Raw genomic sequence first — 27,819 nt, 5'->3', positions numbered from 1 at the left:
GCGAGTTTACAGGATAACTGTACCATACATGAGAACATTACCTCTTCAACCAGGCCTTCAGGAATGATCCACATGTCTAACTGTATAGTTATGATGTATTCCCCATGTTACACATATCTAACTGTACAGTTAGGGTACAGTATTTGCTATATAACTTTCAGCAAAAATTCACATAATAAATTATATTTACAGTAATTATAAGGCATATTATGTCATTCTCATCATAGTTCAAAAATATATGCAATATTAAATGGTAATAGACCTCCCCCATTTGCTCTCATGCAACCTTAACTAAGAAGCAGCAGAAAGGTAATTCATTCTGATTCAATACAACAGAATCCTTCCGTGTGCTACTGTCTCTTCCTCCAACCACAATGGAAACGTTACCTGGTATTTCGAGTTACATTCCTTTCACAGTAAACCCGGGGAGAACAACAATATTTACAGTATATCAATTTTCATTGTTACTGAATATTGGAAATTAAAGTTTGGATTTCTTTGAGGAAATCAGATTAGTTTGTATGCCTTGAGTGTTCATGTCCCATATACTCTTTAGTAACTCATTTGTTATATACAATATAAGCTGTTTGATATAAAATAGAAATCTGCTTTATATATGAACATAGCCTTGTATTCATATACTGTGGATGGTTGATATACAATATATGCATTGTGATCAATATATCTTTCAGTGTATGTAATCAACAATGACAATATTTACAATGTGATCAACATATGAACAAATCCACAAGGGCCGTGAAGAGGGTTCGAACCTACGTCCGAGAGGAATCCAGACGCACCTTAATCGACTGTACCACGACATGGTAGAATAAAACAGTCAATTAAGGCGCATCTGGGATCCTCTCGGACGTAGGTTTGAACCTTCATCACAGCCCTTGTGGATTTGTTCATTTGATGCATCACGCTATTGTGATTTCTGTATGTGATCAATATATCTTTTAGTGCATGTAGTCAATAATGACATCTAGCTCAAATAAACTAGTTAAGACCGGACATGTGCCAATCTTTCGAGGAATTCCAGTCCTCTCAGAGTTTGGGCATTTTTCACTACGTACTGCAACTGGGTTTTTTTCTGGTCCCTGATGATAGAACACATCTTTGTGCACATCAGACAAAATTATAAATAAATTATGTATTTTAAATAAGTTTACCTAAAGACAAAATAGAGTAATAAAAGATGCAAATTTAAGGAGAAGAGCTAATTAACTTAACTGTATGATCTGTGTCGACAGATCATACAGAACCACACCCGTACATGAATAAAACGAACAAGCACGTACAGTACACTACTACTGTAGAAGTGGTGTACTACAGTACACTACTACTGTAGAAGTGGTGTACTACAGTACACTACTACTGTATGTAATATAAAACAAGCGCTGCTAAAACTGCTACACTAAACTGATGCTAAAATCATTTATAAGCAACCTCATTGAACTCCTTATGATTTGACTTCTTGAGGATTTTTCCCTTCAAACCTCTGCTTCCAGGTCTCACATGGCACTTCCCAGCTTGCTCACTTTCCTCAAATTACTTAGTTTTTCTTTCTCGTTAAGATACCTTCCCTCTTTGTTCCTAGTTTAGCCTGATTCCTGCTGGCAGAAATCTTTCAACTCGTAAATAATTAAATAACGAAAGAAAATGGATCAAAATTGACAAGTACTGTATTGAGAGGTCTTGCTATATGAGTGTAGGAGAAAAGCACTTGGTCGACACACTTCTAGTTGCAAAAGGATTATATCTACAACAGATAAGATGTCTCAAACTGTATTATGCAATGTTTTCTTAAATACTTCAGCAAAGAAATACTTAGCAACAATATTAGTAAATAGTAAAAACTTTGAACAAAATACAAGATCTTGAATTGCTATTTTTATGGCAAATCGACTTTGTCTATGAAGTAAGCTTGGTGGAGCGGACACCACACTGTATTCATCATGAGTTTAATTTTTGGGGGGTTTGGGATGTTGCCTCCTAGCCTTGTTGCCTTTCCTACATACATGTAGGAAATGAATTATGCTGAATGATGAATTATTGAAACATAATACAGTATTATTACATAGTTGCAGACTTTTTTGTATTTTGTGCATCTTGTTATTTAAACAATAATTTTTCCATTTGATGCTTACTAGGTGTGATCTAATTCAGAAAATTTCAAAAACGGTCATGATATTATGAGTTGTTTCAGTGTGCTATTATTTATTTTCTAAAACTTCAATCATTTTTATGGTTAAAAAGTTAATTCTATAATATAACTAGTTTAAGCAATACAGTATAAAGATATGACTTTAAACTTGAAAATAACATTTTAGGTACAGAACAGTACAAGTTTTTAAAGAAATGAGTACAATATCATTCTTTGGAAACTATGCATATCTGCATGCCATTTGTTTAAAATAAGCAATAAAAAAGCAACTAAAGCAAATTAATAAGAAGGTACATTTCCAAGAATAGAAAGGTGATACAGTACACAGGTACAGTATAAGGAAGCTAAAACCAAGAAAGTGGAAGCTGGCCAAAATATATTGAAGAGGTGAGCGAGGAGACAAGTGTCCTAGACGAGATGCTTTACCTTGTGCTTGTGGGGTCCTGGTCCTGCTCTCTCTTCTGCTGGACTCCTGAGACATATCTACAAGACCACCTCCGTCAACACTCCACTGAGGAGGCTACCAACCCTAAGGTCCTTTATTCTTAAGTGTTAACACACACATCTCTCAATATATCATGAGCACAAACACTAAAGTTGTAGCCTGGTGTAACTTTTCATTTTGATAATAAGGAATGAGTACAGATTACGGCTAGACCAGACCTCACACTAGAAGGTGAGGGGACGACGACGTTTCGGTCCGTCCTGGACCATTCTCAAGTCGATTGTCTCAAGGATTGAGACAATCGACTTGAGAATGGTCCAGGATGGACCGAAACGTCATCGTCCCTTCACCTTCTAGTGTGTGGTCTGGTCTACATACTTTAGCCACGTTATTGTGACTCATTGCCTGCAGATTACGGCTATTTTGTATTGTTTTGTCCTTTTATAGATGAATACGAGCATACAGATTTTATTTAATCAATTAAAAACAAAACGGCTAATATTTGATGACTGGTTTTGATCAATGCACACAAACCAGGTATTCTAGTTAAAGTGTCTTCTCCACAGCATATGGAGGTTTTCTTGGAATAAAAAGAAGAAAGGACCTTAAGATTCTCTCACTGCATGCAATCACTATCCAACTACAGAAACCTGGTATGGTCTACTGTCAATGGCAAATTCCTTTTAGATAAGAACTAGGAAGTAATGTGGAATTTGGAATGTTGTACTGTAAATGTAAACACAATATCAGTCTAATTAGTACTGTTAATCTAGATCAGCAAATGATCAAACAAACTTACTAGTTGCCAATATTACTACAAAATAACAACTTGCATCATACTAGGTTTTGTAAATATATTTCAAACTAATAACTTCTAAGGACGACACCAAAAACTACACATTCAGAATCTATGAATAATGAGTAACAATATTAGATAACAACATTCCAAAGACAAATACATATTATAATGTGCGTGATCTATTCTATAAGTGCAAAGACTAACAAGAGGTGCACTATACAAGACATTGGTATACACTATACAAGAGGTGCATTGTACAGGATTAATAAGAGGTGCACTGTACAAGGCTAACAGGAGGTACACTGTACTAATGTAGAATGCAGATACTGTATACATGGAAAATGACACTGGACAACAATTCAATCTACAATACTGTGTATTGAGTAAACAATGTTTGCCAAGTCACTAAACCTTATGAATGAAGAATTAAGTAACGTGTTGCTGTTAAAGATTTTTTTCAGCATCACTTTCAACATATTTGCTTTAAAATTAAAACATAATGACAGACCCATGATAACTCAACATGGCTAGTGAAGTCAGGCCTTGAGAATGGTTCAATGACTGGTGGATTCTGATTTCCAGGTCCTTTTCTGTATCAATCTGCTGTATGGTAGTGTTGTTTATATGATAACTCTGATATGCACTGTTATGCCCTACATACAAGGTCTCGCATTTTTCAATATTAAAAAGTATTTACCAATCTTTGACCATTTATGGAGCTCATGAAGAGCTCTTTGTAAGGCCTCAATATCATTTTTGCTTCCTACTTTACCAGAGATCTTAGTATCACCTGCAAATTTGATGCAGTTCATAATATTCTCATCTGTGTCATTGGTGTGTATGACAAAAAGGATTGGCCCCAAGTTGAACATTTACAGTACCCTACTCAACATATTTCTCTAGTCATATCAATTTCCATTTAGGATGAACATTTGCTTTCTGTGTCTTAACCATTGTTTTATCCATTTGTGTTCTTTACCAATTATTCAATGTGCTTGTAATTTTCTTGCTGGTCATTCATGTGGTTCTTTGTCTGAATAGTGGTTACTTTCTCCAAAAATGTGAATAACTTTATATTTTTAATAAAAACTATGTTCCATTGATTTTACTAGATAGTGGAATGTTAGGCTGATCGACTGGCAGTTTTCTGCTGAGCTTTTTATTTTTTTTAAACATTGGGGTGACACTTGCAAATTTTCAGTCTCGAGGAACCATCCCTTTGACCAGAGATTTTCTTAAAAGGAGTTTCAGTGGTAGACAGTTCATCTGCCAGTTCCTTAATGACTTTGGATTGAATTCCATCCACACCTGGGGGTTTTGAATCCTTTAATCTGTTAATGCTCTGCATAGTTATTTCACATGTTATGAGAATATCCTTTAATTCATTCTCTCCCCCTGCTTCAAACATTTGTATGAGTATTAGAATGTTGTCTAATCCTTCTAGTGTGAACACTGATGCAGTCCTGGGTGTCTTTTTATTATCATTTATAACTTGGTTAGTGTCATCATTTGGTCCTAAATATAAGACTATCTATTAGTCCAGGTAATTGAACAAATTAAATGCGTTCTAAATGAAGAATTCTTCTGCATGTGAGTAACAACTGTGTCAACCTTAACATTATACATAGATACAAACTGCTTGACTGGGTACTGACCTGAACCAATCCACATTGGCCTTGGGTTGGGGAAGCCTGACGTAAGCAGTGTTCTGGTGAGGGGCAAGATCAACCGTCACATCACTGGGACACTGAATAAATGGCTTCAGGGTGTCTATGCATAAGAGAACACAGGGAAACTATCAGAACACTTAACAAGCCACTTTAAACTTAAATACAGCTTTAATAAACTTTATATAATTTAATAGTACAGTAGTCAATAAATTATGTTAATAATTTAGTGTCATATTATGACACTAAATAAATTATGTTAATAATTTATTATGTTATTTGTTCATAAAATATTATTTATAATATATTATAAAACAAATGTTATTTGTTAATAACATTTGAAATTATTTTAAAATTTTGTTACTGTAACAATTTTTTGGGGTAAATTTCACTTTTCACTCTTCCACAAGACTTATTCACATTAACCTTTTTCACAGTAGGGGCTGGGAGCCTCTGGCGACCACGTGCCACTGGGCTGACATGTACGTACTGGGTTGCCAACCACCCGATACCCAGACGAGCACGATAAGTAACAGTGTTGACCCACACCCGACGTGCGACGAATGCATCTCTTTGGCGACACCCTTCCATGCTCTACCTCGGCTAGCATTGAGCATTTCACCGCTAATCCGCCAGGAAGATTTAACAGGTGAAATGAGGGCACATAATTAAATAATTTACAAAGAATTCTATGATATTATAATATATATATTGTGTTTATACTACAGTAATAACAACAACATAATCAGAAGATCCTAGGATTCTAAAGTATAATAACTTTTTGTGATTTATTGATTTCAGCTTTCCCAACATCTACAGGCTTAGTTCAAACCTAACATTCAACAATACACTAATAAAATCAAGATTATGATATTAATTAACATAAGCCATTTGGCCCATAATTTGCTCCTGCAGCCAAATACAGTCCATCAGTCTTACCTTGGCAAGTGACTGGATTAGATGACCACATTCCAGAATGAAGGCAAGTTGTATTGGCATTTCCATGGAGTGCTGCACCCCTGGAGCATGAGAAGGTGCAAGTGGTGCCCATTGGGTATGCTCCACCTACCAGTTCCTCTGAGCAGGTCATCTCACCGTGTAAAGGAGCAACTATGACTGGGCAGAACACTGTCTTATCTGAGGCAAATTACAGTAATATTTCTGTGTTAGAGGGTCATATATCATATACAGTACTGTATAACCCTCCTGCCCACCTACCATCCAGCCTCTTGTCCCGCTGAAAATGGCTAAGTCTCCATAGCTTGAATTTATGACCTGTTGCTCTTGAAGTTGAACATTTTAATAATTTTCACTTCCATTCCCTGCCCCCATGGCATATGACTCAAGTAATGAATATGCAAGACTTTAATAGCTATCTACCTGGAAAAAATCATCAAGGTAAATGGGGGGGACCTTCAACAAGCTGCCGACTTCCTGTCCTCTTCGAGGCCACTAGGGTTAGTGGCCTTCGGGTAAATCAGGTAAAGGTAAAAAAAAAAAAAAAATCTTTTCTTGCACCGTGTTTAAATCCAGAAGATCTTAAAACCACAGGTCCTGACTTAAGGGATTTAAAGAAGTAAAACTATGGAGCTGTGAGAGCTGCTGGGAAACAGAATTATTATTACTATATGGCAAGTGTTTCTAAATGAAGTCATACTTTTGTGGCAATCAGTACTTAAAAAAATATTCCAAATGCTTACAATCACAGGAGTGTAGATCCTCACTAAGTGCATAATCTTCTGAACAGCCACAGTGATAGGATCCCACACTGTTGAAACAGTCCTGGGCACAACCAGCATTACTCTCTTCACACTCATTGACATCCCAGCATTGGTGAGCAGCACTGAAAACATGAACAATTATTTCTATGAGCACATTTCAAAATATTCACATCTAACACAACCATATGCATATGAAGTACTGCAGAGGTACACCCTGAGGTCCAGCCTCATGAACTGACTAATTACTTTGCTTCCCAATGGTGAAATTCCAGTAACGGTCACGAAGACTGTTCAGTTGAATGCTAATACGTACTATTGTTATCCCACCCCCATCTTTCCATTAGAGGCAGGGATCTTCAAGACTGCCATAATAATAGTGCCAAATGCACTTCAATGTTCAAGCGGACACACCGTCCATCTCATGAGAAGCGTACTAGCCCCTTCATATAATTCAAGTTATATTTACCAGTCAAACTCTTCACACCTTGGTTGCCCTAAGGCGTGTACGAGTGAATGTGTTGGTATTGCACGGCAATGAGTGTGAGGAAGCAGGAATTGAGTATGAACAACACAAAAGGATACACTAAAGCACATGGCAAATGTTAGCAGTTTGTAGGTAAGAATGATTGTGTTTATTTATACTGAATGTGACAAATCACAAGAAGCACTTTATACCTAGCATTAAGAAACAGTGAGGTGCTACTATGGATAATTTCTTGGAGTGTGACAGTGCTCATTTCTTTGTAATGATATATCTGTAAACTTCTTTTTCAATACTGTACTATTGTAATTTCTCTCAAATTTATTACCTTCCCACCCCATGAAATGAGACAGATTAATGATAATAACCATATTACTATTTTCCCTATTTATATTATACAGTGTAATCTCGGGATATGAACGCCCCTCTTTACGATTTTTCTTGTTACGAATGAAATTTCGTAGGAAAATTTGAATTGGGTTACAACCTTTGCCTCACCTTGCGACTTTTTTGATACACGTTTGGGTCGATTGAGCGCGTGGTTCCTGGTGGCACGGGCACCTGCGTTTCAGTTTACCAGACCCGCCCGCTTAGTGACGATCGCTCTTGAATTCTTTGTAAAGAATTTCATTGGTTTTGTGTTTTTTGGTTTTTGAACATAAAAGTAATTATTATCATCACATCATGGGTCCCATGAAAGTTAGTGGTAAGGTTCAACCTAAGAAAGTAGTTGTGAGTAGAGGCAGTACAGGCCCTTCCTCATTAAGAAAATGTGTGAAGTATAGAAATAACTGCAAAGTTTTGTTGAAAAAATCTCACCCAGATAAAGCTGTAGCAGGCTGTTGCATTGACTTTTATAATGACAATGTGGTGTCTCATTACAGACAAGTGTTAAAATGTAGGAAAAACAAGTGTCTTTAGATAGATTCTTAGTAAGGCAAGCAAGCAGTGAGCCACAACCAGGTCGTAGTGGTATGCCTGCAAAATGTAGGAGAGAGAGAGAGTACCCCAGAGACGTCATCACTGCCTGATGTTATAATGGACGGGGACTTCCCTTCCCCTTCCCTTCCCTTACAAACACCTCTCCCCCCCCCCCCTCTTCCTCACTGTCTTCCATACGCCAACAAGAGTCGTCAATAAAGGTAAGCTATAACTTGTACATACTTTAGTACAAAATATTTGTGTGTATTATGTATGAAATGTATTTTGAAGTTAATATTTTTGGAAGTTTGGAATGGATTAATTCAATTTACACTATTTCTTATAGGGAAAACTCGTTTCGGGTTGCGAATTTTCGGCTTACGACCCGTCTCTGGGAACGGATTAAATTTGACAACCAAGGTACCACTGTACCTGTTTTGAAGAATACAAATTAATATATCAGTATTATCTTAGAAAAATTGCTTCTATGAGAGGTAGAAAGTATCAGAGCTATACGATTCATATATACATGTACTAACACACACATCATACTTACAAATATTCTACCTATAGGTCTCATAAGCCATTATTATTTAGTACTTACTCAGGTTTTGACTTATAGCCGGGCCTACAGGAGCAGTAGAATGATCCAGGGGTATTAAAACAGTCGTGCTGGCAAGGTAAAGTAAGGCATTCGTTTATATCCAGACAAGTATACGAATCTTGAGCAATTTGATACCCTGCTGGGCACCTGTAAGGCGAAGAGAAAACTTTTCTCAAATTGTACTTTGGAACAATAGTTATTTTGTATCTTTTCCTATAAAGCTATTTGAAAAGAGAAGCCCAGTAATGTACTTTCACTGAATCATTATTCACAATATTTATTGTGAATGGCTACACAAATGTAGCAAAACACTAATTTATAATGGTACAGCATATAAATTACAATGGTACAGAATATAAATGATAATGGTGAAGTATATAAATTATAATGGTACAGCATATAAATTATAATTTATAATATTACAATATTATATTTATAATACCTGTATTATATGGTGCAGAATATAAATCATAATGGTACAGTATATAAATTGTAATGACACAGTATATAAACTATAAATTAGCCTTCCAAACTATTTTAACAAATATAATTTGAAACAAACAGAGGTAAATGCAAAGTTAATAATGCAATAACAATCCTACATATGTATATTGAGGCAAGATTGGTTGCAATTGAGTATAATGTAAACGACTTGCCAAGAGAATATTACTTAATGGAAATAGCTCACGTGCAAGTAAAGGAGCCTTCAGTGTTCACACAACCATGTGAGCATCCTGCATTAGCAAGGTTGCACTCGTTTATGTCCTCACAGGTGATTCCGTCCACTCCAAGCCGATACCCAATTCCACACTCACACCTGTCACAGTAAACATACCAGTTAATTTTAACTACCTGACTGCATCAAATTACTGTATGTACTCTATCATTTTTTATATAGGCAGCTAATGTACTACATACTACAATGCACTGTATTGTATTAGTACTGTACATTAATACTATATAAAATGTACTACTGATGTACTACTACATTAGTAGTACATTACTACTAATACAGTATTACTATTATTTGGTTTGAACAATTGGTTATATTAATAAGTTACATAATGTTTTGTCAATTCATTTTTTAAACATTTATGCTCTGGATAGCAGACTGTAAAGCATTGTAAAATTAATGTGTCCTGCCAAAAGCTTACCTGTATGATCCTCTTGTGTTATGACAATTGCCTTTACAACCACCATTATCGTCAGCACACTCGTCAATATCACGACAGATGTGTCCGTTCCCAAGTTCCATGCCCAATGGGCAGTGGCACTCGTAGCTTCCCTCCGTGTTGACACACTTGTAACTACAGCCACCATTGTCAATATCACATTCATTAATGTCTATGCAAGTATGTTCATTGAAGGCAAGGGTAAAGCCAGTAGGACAAAGACAGGTATAATGAGCTTGATGGTTGGCACACTGGTGAGAGCAGCCGCCATTCTTGATGCCGCATTCATTCACGTCAAGGCAAGTAAGGCCATCTACGCCCAAGGTGAGCCCAGATGGACATTTGCACTTGAAAGATCCTTCTTTATTTAAACACTTATGAGAACATCCACCATTATCTGTTTTACACTCGTTCTCATCTTCACAGGTGTGGCCATCCTCCGCCAGTATAAATCCAGACGGGCAGCTGCAAGTGTATCGGCCATGGAGGTTGTGGCAGTTATGTGAGCACCCACCATTGTCATCTCCACATTCATTTACATCTGTGCAAGTAGTATTGTCATCTTCCATTAAGAGCCCAGGAGGACATGTACAGTGATAGCCTCCTACTTGATTTACACACAGATGTGAACACCCACCATTGCCACTTATACATTCATCTATATCAAGGCATCTTGTGACATCTAACAGTCTGAAACCACTGGGACATGAACATTTGAAGGATCCATACGTGTTAGTGCACTGATGTGAACACCCTCCACGCTCAACATTGCATTCATTAATGTCATAGCATGTAAGGTTATCTTTTCCAAGCCAGTACCCTGGAGGGCAAGAGCATCTGTGACCTCCATTATCATTATCACAACTATGACTACATCCTCCATTGTTCTCATCGCACTCGTCCACATCAACACACTTTCTCCAAATAACTTCATTGAAAATATCAAAGTTTGGAACTTCTTCATCAAAATAGCTAAAATAATCATGAGGAGCCTCAAGTTGCCAACCATCGGGGCACTCGCACTCGTATGTGCCTGGAAGGTTGACGCATAAATGGCTGCAACCGCCGTTGTCTTTTAAGCACTCATCTATGTCTTGACATTCCAATTTCAGGGTTTGGTTCACTGTTGCCTCAGAAAGTTTCATTCCCTTAGGACACTGACATTCCACTCCACCTTCAGTATTAAGACAGAAATGGCTACATCCCCCATTATTAACTCGGCATTCGTTGACATCAACACACTCGTGAAGATTTTCAGATTCGTTCTCTTGTTCACTAAAAGTAAATCCTTCTGGACATTTACACTCATAGCCACCCTCGAAATTATGACACTGATGAGTGCAGTTACCATTATTATCCTGACATTCATCCACATCAATGCAAACATGGAGCTTCTCAAAGGCACTTCCTTCCTTCAGGAGTTGTAATCCTTCAGGGCAGAGGCATTCATAGCCACCATCAAAATTGGAGCATGTATGTGTACAGCCGCCGTTATCTTTTTGGCATTCATCAATGTCACTGCAAGCATGTTCGTCATCATGGAGGGTTAACCCAGGTGGGCAGTGGCAAGTATACGAGCCATTGTGGTTGGTGCAGAAATGTGAGCAACCATTGTCAGCACCACACTCATCAATGTCAATACAGGTGTGGTTATCTAAGGCAAGCTCAAAACCATCATGACAGAGGCAGTCGTAACTGCCTGGAAGATTAAGGCAGTCATGCTGGCACTCTGACAGCTGTAGGTAGCATTCGTCTATATCACTGCAGTGAAAGTCATCCTCCAACTCATAACCAGCATAGCATGAGCATGAGAATGATCCTTGGTCATTCACACATTCCTGTAATTTAAACAAAATAATGTAATTGCCAGTGAACTAAACAAGTGTTGCCAAGTACAGTAAAATATACATATCAATAACACAACTGTCCATCTATGTCTATGGGAAGGTATGTTGTACATATTTCTTTCTTAATATTCTGATACATTTTGATCACATTCTGAACCACCCTAACTTGTGCATATTTAAGTTTTTATATTTTCCTGCTCCTTTGCAGAAACATTTTTACTGTGGTTAGACATAAACAACAGTCAATGAATGACAGCCAGTGGCTGGGTAACTGGACAAAGATTAACTATATAAACTATACTTGTAAGTGGAAACGAAAGCATTTTTAATAAAATATTTTGCACTTCTTTGCACTTATGCAGACAAGGTAATACTCAGATACAGTATATATATTTTGTTACCTGCTGACATCCACCATTGTTCTCAGCACACTCATTGACATCAAGACAAGATACATCATCAGACGAGATTGTGTACCCTTCCTCACAGTCACAGAAGAACGAGCCTTCAAAATTTTCACATATCTGTTCACATCCTCCATTGTTGGTTGCACATTCATTCAAATCTAGAAAAGAAAGCATGTACATAAATGCTAGATGTAAAAATTGTGTTCAATTTTTACATTTCAATACAAAAATACAAAAACAGTTCAATACAAAAACAGTTCAATACAAAAACAGTTCAATACAAAAACAGGCAGCTGTCTCCCTTCTTCTAGAGAGGTTATCTTGAGATGATTTCGGGGCTAAGCGTCCCTGCGGCCCGGTCCACGACCAGGCCTGAAGCCCTTCCCAAAATATAAAGCAGAACCTCTTCTAAGGTATATCTGTCATAAGATAAAATTCATGAGAGGCTTGTGGGTGTTACAAATCATAAGTGGACCATAAAGGTTTTGGCTCAGGAAGCAACCTAGGGAGCCATAAGTCACAAAATGCAATGATTGAAAAGACATTAAAAATAACTGTACTTCATAGTTTGAACTCTCGCTATCAAGACTGAAAATGTAGTTCCATAAATTATAGCTTGTGAGCATAACTGATTCTTAAACAATAATTGGAGTCATAAAAATTATTACTGTATTTAACCAACTGTCATCTAAGAATACAAAATATTTTATACATTTAGTTAGCACTTATAAATCTGTTTAAGTACAATAGTTATTTGTATAATACAATCTTCCAAGTTCATGAAGCAAAAACCATGACTGATGCATATTACCAAGGCATGAAATAAAGTCAGGTGAGAGAATAAGGCCTTCAGGACAGGTGCAGGAGAATGATCCATTGATATTCTTGCACCCATGGGAACACTTCATACCATGTAAGCATTCATCAATGTCTGGAGAAAAAGAAATAAAGTGTTAAGTGTAATAAAATGTCCCTTTCTAGGATGCATCTAGGAAGCTTACATCACCTGCACACATCAGAGACTGAACATTCCAGGCATCCAGAAACACACTCAGAACACTAAAGCCTAGTACATTATCACTCCCAGCTTTCTTGTCTGTTTCCGTGTACCAGGATGCTTGCGGAGGTCAAAGATAAACTTGCCGAGATGAAAACCCCCAAAAAAACATAAGAAAATTCATAACTCTCAACCTTTCTCCAAGTAATGTTTGGAAACCTTGAATCATGTGATTGACGCCCAGACAATCCTTCCGGGCCATGATATGAAACTAATCATAACACATGTCAGAAGCAACAAAATTTTCAAACACTACAGGACTACAATAAAACAATGCACTCAAAAAAATAATATGACTGACCATGGCATGTCTTGTTGTCTTTGGAGAGGATGAAACCAGTGGGACAAGAGCAGTGAGCACCACCGCTGGTATTGATGCAGTCGTCAGAGCAACCAAAGTTATCCTCTTCACATTCATCTATATCACTGCAGTCATAAGTGTTTTCAAGCACATATCCAGGGGAACATGAGCAGGAGTAAGAACCTTGCTCATTGCTGCATTTCTGTAGTAAGATAATTGATAATTAAGATATTTGATACTCAAATTATCTTGACAAAATGTGGCGTGTTTATCGTTGGGAAATTGGCCTATTTCAGAGGTAAATTTTTTTTGGTTTTCAACTTCTGCCATTTAATGACAGTTGGAGTATTATTTAGTTAGCAAACTGGCATTTTGCAGAACATAGAACTGGAGCTCCTTTGTTTGCCCAGTTATTTCTCAAAGAGAAGGGTGTTGATTTTATTAAATGTTACTCTTTTGTTTCCATTTTCCAGGTACTGTAACAAGGACATTTGAAAAATTTCCTGTCACTATTTGGGCACAGGTCAACCAGAGCCTAGCAGGAATATTGTGTCCTGCGTGAAAACAGCCTATTTCTTGCTGGCAGCAAACACGAAACGGAACGTACTGTACCTGCACCGCCCGTTTGTTTGCCCAGTGACATCTCTACTCTCAATCAATGTCACAACTTTTATTAAAAAACCCATTACAAAATATATACAGTATATTCATATCAATGACAGATCTGTATGCAAAAACAATTTAAAATTACAGAAATCATATATCTTCCTTTTGTTGGCATGATAGTGAACATGGCTGGCATGTACACTATCATTTGATATTCTTTGAGCAATAACTGATCAATGTACAATTTAGAACTTATTAACATTGGTTGATACTTAAACACTGGCATAAGAAAGCATACCTTTAGATGCACTTTGGCAACAATGTCATTTACAATGACCACACACATGATGTGCTCTATAACTTGAGCAATAAGCATACAATTTCAGGTCATACAAAAATGAATAACTATGGCACTACTGTATATACACTCTCAGGTTATACAAAATTGAATAAATATGGCACTGCTGTATATGCTTAGCATACTAAGCACTATATAACAAATCAGTAAACAAAATATGCACCGACATGATGATAAAAAATTTAATTTGGTACTGAACACTGAAACTACATTGCAAAATAAGTTTCACCTGCTCACAGCCACCATTGTCGTCAATACACTCGTCGTCATCAATGCAGGTGTCGTTGTTGGCCATGACATAACCTTCTTCACAGTCACACTTGTATGATCCTTCAAGGTTTACACAGATCTGTTCGCATCCTCCATTATCATCTTGACACTCATCTATGTCTGATAAAAAATAATGGTAAGTGAGGAAGTATGTAAATTGGGAAAATATACTTTTAGTTTCTTTGGCTGGCACTAAAAAAAAAAAATATGGCCTCGGTAATGTCCTCAATATTCCCTACAGAAAGATATACAGTATATCATTTTGTTTTACTTTGTATTATAAATAACTTAGGTTTAAGTTTTTTATTTTTAGTCATTTCGATTGAATATATAATTTTGAATGTATGTTTTACTGTTTTTAGCAAATTTTGTGATGTAAATATTTTCTTTTTAGCACTGATAATGGCATTTAAGACTAAAACATCTGGCATTTTAAATAAATTGATTAATATGTACAGTACATCTTTTCTCTCATTATACTGTTTACAATTAGTCAAAATTCCCAAGAAGAAAACCCATTCCTTAAATAAATGATCATAGTTTCATAAATAATCAGCTTAGACCTATTATACACTTTGTTAATCACAGGCAACAAAACATTAAAACAATGAAATATGCAATTATTATATCCTCTTACCAATACACGTGACGATGTCAGGTGCCAATGTTAAGCCACCGGGACAGGTGCAAGTGAACGAGCCCTCGGTGTTGTTGCAACCATGAGAGCATTTATGGTCCTTTGCGCACTCATCGGTATCTATACAGAGATGCCACAAGAAATGTATTTTAATGTAAAGGAGACAGAAAGTGAGAGCATCACTACCAAGTTATAAGTAAGATGAATTCTCAATATGTGAGGGATTACCGATCATCATCGTGTGGGTCTGGGAATAGAAGAAGAATTTATTATTATTTAACCATAGGTTACGTTCACGAAAACACGTGATCAATGTTAGCACCGTTAAACCTCTATGAAAACTCATTAAAAGTATTCTAAGTTTACATAACATATGGTATTCAATATATTTCATCTGATTACTTCTGTTAAAGATAACACAGTGAACTGCAAGAAGGAAAAAGGGATTAAAATACTGTATTATTAATACAAATTACCTACTGCAAATGTTGAATAAACATGGATGAATTAAAATACATCATTACAAGACTCATTATGATTGCTACTCAACTGAAGATTTTGATGGCATGCAACTTCAAGAAGCAGAAGCAGAGATTTGTATCCACTCACCAACACAGGAGACCTGATCAGATGCCAGCATAAAGCCACTAGGACATGTGCAAATAAAGGATCCCTCAGTGTTGACGCAGTCGTGGGAACAGCCGTGGTCCTCTGAACACTCATCGGTATCTATAAACAACGTTACAAGACATAAATATCTTTAATACAGCGAGGATGAAAGTAGTACATATCGTCTTGTCAGAAAATGATCAGAAAAGAAAAGAAAAAATCCCCCAATGTGGCATAAAGGTACAGTAATGGAACTGATTAGATCATGTTTACAAAAGATGACTTGGAGGCATTCCTGGATTAGCAAGACATATGAATTACAGTATATATATGATGATTGCAAACTGAAATTTAACATATAAACTTATAACTAGAATGAAAGAATACTGCAATGAATGCTGGGTTCTCTTCAGGAAATATGATGCAAAGTCATTGCAATAAGCTGAAGAGAAGAGGTGAGGATGGTAATCAAGTAGAATACCTGAGTACAACTACACCAAAACAGTCCAGATAGGAACAGAAATCCTTTGACTTGAGAAGAATCTTTCATTAATTTGAAGGAGTAGCCACCTGACTTCACCCAGTAAGGTGGCAAGACCATTAGCCAAGGTTTTTTCCATGGTGGGAAATAAGTCAACAGCCTGAAATGCAAACTATGTAATGGGTAGTCACAAGGCTCTGGACTGGAGAAGAATTACCGGACGTTTAGAAAGAATCATTTCATTCCCTTAACAAATATTTTCTCCAATTTTATAAATAACAGACATCTTTTCTTCAACCAAGTTTGATGTCTGCTTACCTGTGCAAGTGATGAGATCAGATGCCAGTACAAGGCCATCAGGACAGGTGCAGGTGAAGGATCCCTCAGTGTTGTCACATCCATGGGAACAATCGTGGCCCCCCGAACACTCATCTATATCTATGGACACGATAATGCTGAAATTTGTTTAATGTAAGCAGGGCAGAACATTAAACAATAACTTGTAAATTGTAAATTTATGTGCACAGTGAATGAAAGCCAAGCTCAAATATATGAAAAATACAATAGAATCCCAAAAATCAAATGACAAATGTGAAAAGGCTTCCTTTTTTTGTTGTGGACTTCGGTGGCTTCCTAAACTAAGCACTGATGCAGATAAGCCTTACGGAGATGTACCAGGCTTTTGAGACCCACCCTTGCTTACCAGGACCAGATTCTGACTTTCTCAACAAGGTGAGGGGAACTTAAGGATGAACAGATGAGCCCAAAACCAAGTAAACCTTCACCATAAAGCATAAGCAAAATGAAACAGTCTACTAATTGCAAAAATTAAGTATCCTTGGATTACAAGGCGAATAACAGTTGTGGTGGAAACACAGTACAAGGGTTTCTGAAGAGCAGAAAGTTGGTCTGGGAAGGACAGACCAACAGTTGGTCAAAATTAAAAGGACCAGAGGAATGACAGGAAGCCAACAGGTCAGAGACCTAGGTGCAGGGATTCAAAACCCAGAACCCATAGTCCCAGGAACTGGCCATTGTTCCCTAAGACCTCTAGAGCAACTATAGGCCACTGGATCTTAAAGCATAGCAATGCCACTGCCACAGCCAATCCATCGAGACAGTTACTAACATCCAGAAAGCCAAGCAAACTAATTGAGCCCCTTACCCATAACCACAAAGGCACAGAGCAAAGGAAAACCTCATTTTATTGTGCTTATGCTTTCTGCTGGAGTTTTTGACTTTGGGTTGAGCTCCGATTGCCAAGATTCCTACACCTCACAGAGAGCCAGATTCTGGTCCTAGTTCTTGATTGGAAAGGGTGGGTCTCATAAGCCTTGTGTAGCTCTTTAAGGCATAGCAGAGGTGCAATAGGTACTCTGAAAGAAAGCTCTGTCAACATCAGAGACCCAAGACTGTTCAAGATGCTTCCACTAAACATAAGGGGCATATAGTCAACCATAATGCAAATAATTTTTTTAAATGGAAGCCTATTTAGATAAAAAACTATCAATATTTAAGTTTAATAAGGAACCTCATTACAGTATCAGTCAAATGAAGACTTTTTAAGCCAATATTTCCTAAAAGATATCTGAAACTAATTTTTTTTTTTTCAGGGATATTCCTGCATGGGCCATACATTTTTGGCTATTGAAAGGCAATAGTAGTTGAAATAGTACAGTAGTATTGGCCTCAATACCAAAGTCAAACTTTTAAGAATCCATAGACACTTAATTACAATGAAGTTTTGGGGTAAAAACCATTACGATGCTTACCTACACATAATATAAAATCAGGTGCTAACATGAAGCCATCAGGGCACGTACAGATGAAGGATCCCTCAGTGTTGTCACACCCATGAGAACATTTGTGGTCCTTCGAGCATTCGTCAACATCTACACACAAGTGCAGAGAAAAAATTATGTTAAAAGGAATAAAACTAGCGAACACGTGTACACAGTGAACATTAACCTATGCTCGAGAAGAGAATATATTAGACTGGAAACAAATGGGGTACAGAATAGATACACAATGCATCATGATCATCACAATCAGGTTCCCACTTTCATGGGGTGGGGAGGCTTAAGACTGGTGAAAAGAGACATTGGCACCCATAATGCATCAAGGTTACCTTGAGGTGTTTTCACGGCTTAGCGTCCCTGCGGCCCGGTCATCGACCAGGCTTCCCATACATAAGGTATACACAAGTAAAAATTATCTGTTTAAAAATAAGCCACAGCAAGGTCAATATATCCATTTAAGTATGTATATGAATGCAAATGGTGTAGGGATGATGGTGACCTTAATGTCTACAACTTGCTCGCTCCCTCACTCACTCGCTCGCTCACTCACTCGCTCGCTCACTCACTCGCTCGCTCACTCACTCATGCACTCCTGTGTGTGTGAGGAGGAAAGAGGGGCAATCACACTCGTAACCCCTGCAATACAGGGGTGTGGGTGTGGGAGATATTTGCTGGGAACCCATCTTTCTATAACATTTTCCACCAAAGGCAACAGAAATCCTTTTTTTATTATGTATATCTTCCCACAAAAGTGTAAAATGGGGTACAGTATTGATAATTAGAAAATAAATAAATAAAATATGCATCCAAATACTAAAATCTTCCTAAAGTACAAATTACTTTATAAATAATAAAATTAATACAGTAATACATACAGCATTAAAAAATGAAATACTTAATTTAAAATGGTTACATAGTAATACAAAATACAGGTGCAAATTTATTACATTCAATACATTTACAATACAACATCAGAAGCCAAGTGCACACCTTAATTTTGTACCTAAGTTTGATTTCTTGTAAGTATTGCAAAGGTTATTATGCAGTTCTGCATAGTAGTTGAAAAGTCACTGCTGATATTCAATAATAAAACATAATTAACTGTTTTGAAAATCATTGCACACTGAAGTACTGCACTGAAAAAAATAATCACCTAGATCATATAATCATATTAAATAATTAGGAAAGAGAAGACTGTGGTGATGGTAATTTAGGACTAACCATGGCAAGACTTTTTGTCACGTGCAAGGCTGAAGCCAGTAGGACAGGAACAGTGAGCACGACCGTGGGTGTTGATACAGGCATGAGAGCAACCAAAGTTGTCGTTCTCACACTCGTTCACATCTGCCGAAGTCACAAATTATGTGATAACCGAATCATAACACACAACATTAACACAAGATAACCAAATCTACAATATTATTGCAACAAGCATGAACAAATTCCACTCTATGCTATCAGATAAGGAATTTGCCATTATGACTCAACAGCAACACTGTATCTAACATCAAGAAGACCAGCTTATGTACCATAGACAAGACAAGGCAAGTCAATAAGGAAGCATATCTTGTAGACAGGATAACAGGATTTCACTGATAAACTGATCAGTGCTGAAGACAGTGGGTTCCATGATGGAAGGAGGCATGTAGATCACATATATACATTGAGACAGCGTGTAGATAGGACAAGCGAGAACAATTATAAGCTGTACATCGCATGTATGGACTTGAAAAAACATAAGAAACAGTTAATAGTGAAGGACTTTTAGAGAATTATGAGCACATACATCATTAACAGAGTGCTGTTAAATGCTATGAAAAGTTTATATGCAAGAAGAAGTGCATGTGTAAGAGTTAATAGTAAAATGAGTAAGTGGGTTGATATTAATACACATGTATGCCATGATTGTGTGACATTATCTTGGTTACTCAATATATACATGGACGAGTAAAAACTAAATTAAGGCAAAAGGTTAGTCTGAAGGGAGGGAAGATGAGCACTGACATTAAGAAAAACAACACAGTGAGGAAGACAAAGACAAAGATGAGAGCTCTAGCTGAAGAACAACACATTAAGTAAAGGAGGTGAAGATGAGTGATGGAATCTGCAAAATATGGAGAAAAGGGTAAGAAGCAAATATGAAATGGATGAAAAAAGTTAAGAAAATGAACACTAACCCTTGCAGCTGAGGCCATCCTCAGTGGACATGAGGCCAGGAGGACACTCAAGTGTCTGAACCAGTTCATCAGCATTAGCACAATGGTAGCCACCCTGGGTGTTGATACAGCCATACTCACACTTACTTGATACATCTTCGTATTCACACTCATTCACATCTGTTGCCAACATAGTTTTTTTTTATAAAAAGCAAAATATTTAGGATTAATTTACTTAGTGTAATAATATATTACAGTTTCATGAGTACAGGAAAGGGAAATTTATCATGTAATCTTGTTCAGCAAATGGAAATACAAAACAGGAAGTGAAGTTCACCATCACATGTTTTCCAGTCCATGGCCATGACAAATCCTTCAGGACAAGTGCAGAAAATCTGACCAAAGGTGTTAAGACAGATGTGAGAGCAGCCTCCATTGTTAATGGCACACTCATCCTCATCTTCACAGGTGTGATTGTCAGATCCCAAATGTGTTCCTGAAGCAGGTAAGGCTAATTAATATGGGGGGATTACACTCTATTGCAACATTAACATCAGTATAATATATAGCATTAGATTAATGTTGTGATGGAAGCGATCTTAATAATTTATACTTGTCTACTGACAACTCGACATATCCACCTCTAGCTAATCTTTGTCTTTATGGCAGCTCTCTAAATTACTTCATATTCTACTTTGTAAGGTATGCATTTCTTTGACTTTTGACCTTGAAATGCATACCTTACAAATGTAAGGTATGCATTTATTTGACCTATTGCTTGCGTTTCTTTGAATTGCAAGCAATACCACCATGAATGTAGAAAAATAATTGCTAAAACCATTGTTTTATCCATTCCAGTACAGTATTCTCCCATTTATTCCACGTGCCTGTAATTTCCTTGCCAGTCTCTCATGTGGTACCTTATCAAAAGCTTTATCAAAGTCCATGTAAGCTACATCTTCAGAAGTCCTTTGGCTGAATACAGTTGCTGATTACCGTTTCCAGAAATGTGAGCAGACGTGATGGTCCAGTCTGGATGGATGGACATCCAGACATTTTGGTCATCTCCAAAAAATGGAGATGACTTGATAATGGTCCAGGACGGATCGAAATGTTGTCGCCTCTCCATCTTCGGAGTTGTGGTTTGGTCATCAACCAAAGGTTTATCCTGTTTTCTCAGTTTTTCATAAGCTCAAATACAACAGATTCTCTAGTAGCACTATAAACTGGAGAACTTAAGCCTTGCTTACCTGGTAAATTATCACAAGTGCAGTAGTAGCCACCATCAGTATTGTGACATGTGTCCTGGCAGGGTCCATGACCATTCCTTAACAGGCATTCATTTCTATCTAGTATTTAAAATGAAAAATATATAAAACACAAACTAATGTAGATTAAACACATAATATGTATTTTAAATGGCTTAAGATGCAAAATTGCAATGTAATTATAAACACAGTACTGTACTGTATTGTTGTATGTACTATGGAGAAGAAACATTTCAGGGAGAAACCATAAGAGAATTCCAAGAAAGAGCTAGATCTCGTTCCCCCTATTGTTACTGATAGGCAAGCACCTGTTTTTATATTTTTTTTGTGGCAGCCTTTTGTGGTGAACAGTACAAAAGGCTTTTTGACAGTCTAAAAACATGCAATCTACACAGCCTGCTCTCTTCTGCCTTATGTTAACTGTCAAAAGAATTAAATGTGAGTTGTCGAGCATGATTTGCTCCCTCTAAGCCTGTACTGTATTTCGGTTATAAAGTTTTCCCTCTCCAAATGTTCCACAATCTTCTTTATATGCTTGTGTGCATGGGAGGTGGGTGTTCCCATACATAAGTATATGTGTGTGTGTGTGTGTGCGCTTGTTTTTACATTCATGAGAACTTGTTCTTTTATTTATATGCCCTGCATTAGAGTATTAGTAATCGTATAATAAATTGTAAAGCACAAATAGAGAGCATTGTACCTACCAATACAGGATCTGCCATTAGTGGCGAGACTGTAACCCTTGGCACAGCGACACTGATGCGAACCCAGCTTGTTCAAGCAGGCACCTTCGCACCCACCATTGTTAACTTCACACTCGTCCACATCTGCATATATCAGTTAACATTTTAATATTATAAATACTGTACTGCATATTATACAATAATTAATTATAGAAATATATACATTACTGAATACCATAGAAAGACTTAGATCGATGATTCTAGCATGAATCCTCTATTTTTCTTATGTTCTACACTTGAGAAAGTAGTTGAAAAATTAACTCAACAAAGTTAATTTTACAAATATAAATAGCTTGACTACGAGACGTTTTTTTTTAGCCAGGCAACATTTTCACAGGCAGGGGCGAAGTGGATACAAGTTAGCTGGAGCAACATTATATATAACTAAGAAGGATGAGGTGAAGTATGGTGTTACCCAGTTGATGATGGATAACTCAAGAAGGCCTTTTAGCCAAATGAAGCAACTCCAGAGGCAGTATATGCAGGATATTCTGCCTTGGTCTTGAGCATGGTAAAATGTACCCGAGTGTGAGTTGGCTGTTGATAATTGGCTGAGATTGTTTGATACATAGGGCTTCGCCGATGTCTATTGTCGTTGTATCTGTCAATTATTTTAGTGTTGTTGGTCAGGATATTTCTAGTCGTGTATAAAAATTATATGCTCTTTGATGGAGCTTTGTTGTCTGTGCATTGTCAGGTGCCTTGAATGAGATATTGTGGTTTTTGCCTATGCTGTACTGTATATTTCATGCTATACATGTTTTTGCCTATGCTATACTGTATGTTTCTGCCCGAAATGCTTTGCGTAATAGTGGCTTTAGGCATTGTATGTACTAGCTCTATCTATAAAGCCAACAAACTTTGTAAAATCTCTTTATGTATGTACCTTACCTAAATAAAATTATTATTATTATTATTATATGTAGATCAATGGGGCTGACAGTCCTGAAATGTGCATGTAATGGTATAGTCAACATTTGTGCCTTAAGCTCTTCAGGAGCAAATCTTCACTACAAGAGCAAGATATCTTGCTCTTGTAGTGAACTGTTAACTTTATCTTCTAGTTTGTGTTCGTAGGGGTCACATTTTTTATCAATAACATTTTCAGGACTTTCCCCCTCCCCCCCAATTTTTTCAGCCTTTAAAAATAAGGTCTAGAACAGTTTAGTAGGCAGAATGCATACTGTAGTATTGGCTATTTCATCAGAGGGAGCATGGCGGTTCATTTTTTAACGATATCTTTGGCATATCCAGTGGAGTATTTAACTCATTATTGACTAGGCTTTGCATTACTGCATTACTGAATTCCTTGTCAACCTGCTTCCAACTAGTGCTGTGTGTGTGAGAGAGCACAGTTGACCTAGGTGTTGGCAACACAAAATTTTGAATTTTAAATGCACAAGAGCAGTGAAACACAAATAAGACAAAAATATATGAAGAAAAAAGAAGAGCAGAACTGACCATACTCCTCCTTTGTGACGCATGAAGTTTGCTCGAAGACGTTCTCCTCCTGGTAACTGCATGAGTTGTGTTGTGGGGCGATATGTCATGATGGTGTCAGTCTCAATAGACCATGTTGTGTTATTTCTTAGAACTGATATAATCAACTGGTTGGATGGATGGTATGATGACGGTGTCGGATGATTGCTACTGCTGCTGTTGTTACAATGTTTACATTATATAACTGGTAATCAAAGTATTTTTCATTGCATGTGTTATTCAGCTGTAGCCAAGTTTTATGGTAGATTGGAGATATGTCCCAAGTGCTTTCAATGCTGTTTTTTTTTTTTTTTTTTTTTTTTTTTTTTTACATGTAGTGGGAGGTCAGCTCCAAATAAATGTTCAATGTTGAAGGATACTTTTAAGGTGATGTATTACTGTTTGAAGTTACTTTTGGCACTGCATGAAGTCTCAGGACTTGGTGTTGGATAAAACTTTTAATTTGTATCCATAGCTGTGTTTAATGTTTGGTGTGTTTTATCTGTGGTCTGGTCACTGTTGCATCTATTTTTTTTTTCCACCTTGGTGTGTTTCCAAGTTTGTTTCGGTCATTTTTATGGTTCCGCAATAAGTTTTGGAGTATGATGTTTACCATTTTCCTATGAAGTTCTGAGAAATGGAGAATTTTAGGGCCCCCGTTCAGTGCTATATGGTGAATTGGTTGGTATGTGATATGTGTTGTGGCATGATCTACTATATTTTTATTAATTCTTTTACCGATTCTTCAATGATTTAATTGTAGAGTATACCACATTGTATGGATATGTCATATTCTTCTGAGTGGTGTTTAAGGAACTGTTGGGAGGAGTAGAATTGTTCTTTTGTATATTCACAACTGGTAGTGTTGTTGTTCTTTTTGTTTTATTTAAGGGCCACTTTAACACTAGTACCAGATGTACCCTGGCATGTCAGTGTCAGGAAAAAATGCAAAGTCTTGTGGCTACATGTCACCTCTCAGTGTAAAACTACTGTGTCTTATGACAAATAAATGCTGTTAAGCAGAAGTTTGGCAATGCCAGGAGTACTGTACTCCAGAATGGGAAATAGGGACCCCCACCCCCCCCACTACAATGAGAACCAACTGGAAGACTATTGGTATTTGGCAACTCCAGAAGATAAAGATATCAGGTATACTATGAACTCTGGGTAGCTGAACGAAGTTGAATCGTGATGGCTACTCTGAAACTCAAGTGAAGCTGAACCAAATGCAGCAACAATATTCAGTAACTATGCCCCAAAGGCACACCAGGAGCCTACCAGGATCCACCAAACTTAAGGCACTTTTTGACCAGCCAGTGTCGGGCACCGTCTCTCTCATCCCTGAGAACCAATGGTCAAAATCGAATGATGTTTTTAGCTGATTCCTAGACAGAGCAGGTGTAAAGACTTCTGGTCAGTGTCATGGTGGAACCAGGAATGCAGTTGATAATATAATCATTATTGTTAAGATCTTCGTACAGAGAATACAGTTTAGCTGTGATTAATGAGTTGCTTGGGTGGTCTCCATCTTTGCTTGAAGAGGTAATGTGGGATCCACACAGTACTGGTAACAATGAGTTCATTATTGTTTTGGATGTGGGATCTATCCATGTAGACTGCTGTGGTGTTGTGGGTAAAGTTTTCCATCATGACAGCAAAGGACGTTCCTAATGGCCGACTTCGGGATGTTAGCCTCGAATTGCAGTATATTTACTTATTTTTTATTTATATATATATATATATATATATATATATATATATATATATATATATATATATATATATATATATATATATATATATATATATATATATATATATACAGTATATATATATATATATATATATATATATATATATATATATATATATATATATATATATGTATATATATGTATATGTATATATATATATGTATATATGTATATATGTATATATGTATATATATGTATATATGTATATATATATATATATATATATATATATATATATATATATATATATATATATATATATATATATATACTGTATATATATATGTATATATATATATATATGTATATATGTATATGTATATATATATATGTATATATATATATATGTATATATATATATATATATATATATATATATATATATATATATATATATATATATATATATATATATATATATATATATATATATATATATTGGTATGGGACTACACGTGCGTATCAACCCTGGCTAACACCTACATTAACCTCAGTGTTGCACAACCAGGTGGCGCTGCCACCCACAGGGAAGCAGCCAAATCCCGTAAGTATAGAGAACTGGATCACCACTACAATTTTGTCCCCATTGCTTCTGAGACGCTCGGCGCCTGGGGTAAAAGTGCTACCAGTTTTTTGAAGGAACTAGGTTCTAGGCTCATTGAAACAACAAGGGACCCAAGAGCTGCAAGCTTTCTTTTCCAGCGCCTCAGTGTGGCGATACAGAGGGGAAATGCGCACTGCATCCAGGGTTCCTGCCCGCCATCTGAGGAGCTGGAGGAACTCGACAACCTATGACAACCATCTTTGTAACCCATATGTAACTCCTTTTTTGTAACAAAGTTCAAATAAAGTAAATTTATATGTGTACATACAAAAGAATGGGGGTGGTAGGAGAAGATAATATTAGTGTTCAGTGAGAAACCACAAGGTCTCCTCTGAATACTTTTTATTTTCTTCTCCGAGGCTATGGGTCCCCACATTGGCACCAGAGGTGGTACCCTCACAAACTTTTTATATATATATATATATATATATATATATATATATATATATATATATATATATATATATATATATATATATATATATATATATATATACAAGAAGGTACATTGGGATTGTGAGGATACATAGCATAGTAATTACATTCTTGTAAAGCCACTAGTACGCGCAGAGATTCAGGCAGGTCCTTAATCTAAGAAAATTTTAAGTAGGTAAATACTAGCAAAATTTAAAAAAATGATAACAGGTACATTGCCAGAAAAAAAAAATATGAGAGTAATTTGTAGGTATATTAAAGCACATAGGTAGCTCAGATTGATTGCATTGACAGATTGAATGGTAGTTTAACAAAAATTAATAGGTACAATACAGCATATAGCTAGCACTATAAAGTAAAGTAAATTTTATTCAGGAAAGTACATCCCGAAACAGGAAAGTACATCTGCCCGAAACGCTGCGCATACTAGTGGCTTTACAAGATTGTAAATACTATGCTATGTACTCTCTCAAACCCAATGTACCTTCTTGTATATAAATAAATAAATAAATATATAAATAAATAAATACATACATAGTTGATTTACAAACATAACGTTGGATTTATAGATAGAGCTAGTACATACAATACCTAAAGCCACAAGTACGCATAGCATTTTGGGCAAGGTGAGGTGGGGAAAAAAACACTTAGACTAAAACTTAATAGTAATTGAGATTAAAGTATAAATTGCGTTGAATAAAAAAAAAAAAAGATAAAAAAGGGGGGGAATATGGTAGAAAATAGCCAATATACAAGTTGGTCAACAAACAGCATTGTTTAAAAATAGTAAAACATGGGTTGACATTTAGGGGTAAGATAGGTTACATGGAGTTAATTAGGTAGTACCAAGTTGTATTAAGCACTATACTAGTACAGTATAGTGCTTAGAAAGAATTTGGAGTGGGTGGACAACTGATTGAGTTGGTGTTACTTTTTTTTTTTTTTTTTTTTTTTTTGAGATATATACAAGAGTTGTTACATTCTTGTACAGCCACTAGTACGCGTAGCGTTTCGGGCAAGTCCTTAATCCT

At 36.5% G+C, this 27,819-nt stretch overlaps 1 protein-coding gene across 9 annotated transcripts in view; it reads right to left on the bottom strand.

Moving 5' to 3' along the window:
• Positions 1–27,819, bottom strand: part of LOC123758751 (fibrillin-2) — a 344,156-nt gene that overhangs the window by 26,428 nt on the left and 289,909 nt on the right. For 8 of the 9 annotated variants that reach the window (XM_069334438.1, XM_069334440.1, XM_069334445.1 and 5 more), the window contains 21 exons: positions 22,478–22,600; positions 21,756–21,854; positions 20,843–21,001; positions 20,527–20,685; positions 19,571–19,693; positions 18,323–18,442; positions 16,869–16,988; positions 16,070–16,189; positions 15,461–15,580; positions 14,783–14,943; positions 13,590–13,791; positions 13,043–13,162; positions 12,226–12,389; positions 9,960–11,815; positions 9,494–9,622; positions 8,806–8,952; positions 6,779–6,921; positions 6,018–6,215; positions 5,505–5,702; positions 5,067–5,181; positions 2,594–2,650 (listed from right to left, as the gene is read on the bottom strand). In XM_069334438.1, the coding sequence (XP_069190539.1) occupies positions 2,594–2,650; positions 5,067–5,181; positions 5,505–5,702; positions 6,018–6,215; positions 6,779–6,921; positions 8,806–8,952; positions 9,494–9,622; positions 9,960–11,815; positions 12,226–12,389; positions 13,043–13,162; positions 13,590–13,791; positions 14,783–14,943; positions 15,461–15,580; positions 16,070–16,189; positions 16,869–16,988; positions 18,323–18,442; positions 19,571–19,693; positions 20,527–20,685; positions 20,843–21,001; positions 21,756–21,854; positions 22,478–22,600 (4,633 nt within the window). The remainder of the gene's footprint in view (positions 1–2,593; positions 2,651–5,066; positions 5,182–5,504; positions 5,703–6,017; positions 6,216–6,778; positions 6,922–8,805; positions 8,953–9,493; positions 9,623–9,959; positions 11,816–12,225; positions 12,390–13,042; positions 13,163–13,589; positions 13,792–14,782; positions 14,944–15,460; positions 15,581–16,069; positions 16,190–16,868; positions 16,989–18,322; positions 18,443–19,570; positions 19,694–20,526; positions 20,686–20,842; positions 21,002–21,755; positions 21,855–22,477; positions 22,601–27,819) is intronic. The other variant, XM_069334442.1, reaches the window with a different exon arrangement.

Source organism: Procambarus clarkii, chromosome 31 (genome assembly GCF_040958095.1).
Source record: "Procambarus clarkii isolate CNS0578487 chromosome 31, FALCON_Pclarkii_2.0, whole genome shotgun sequence".
Classification (NCBI taxonomy): Eukaryota; Metazoa; Arthropoda; class Malacostraca; order Decapoda; family Cambaridae; genus Procambarus; species Procambarus clarkii.
Note: the sequence above shows the minus strand (reverse complement) of the source record. Positions and strands in the feature narration are given on the sequence as shown.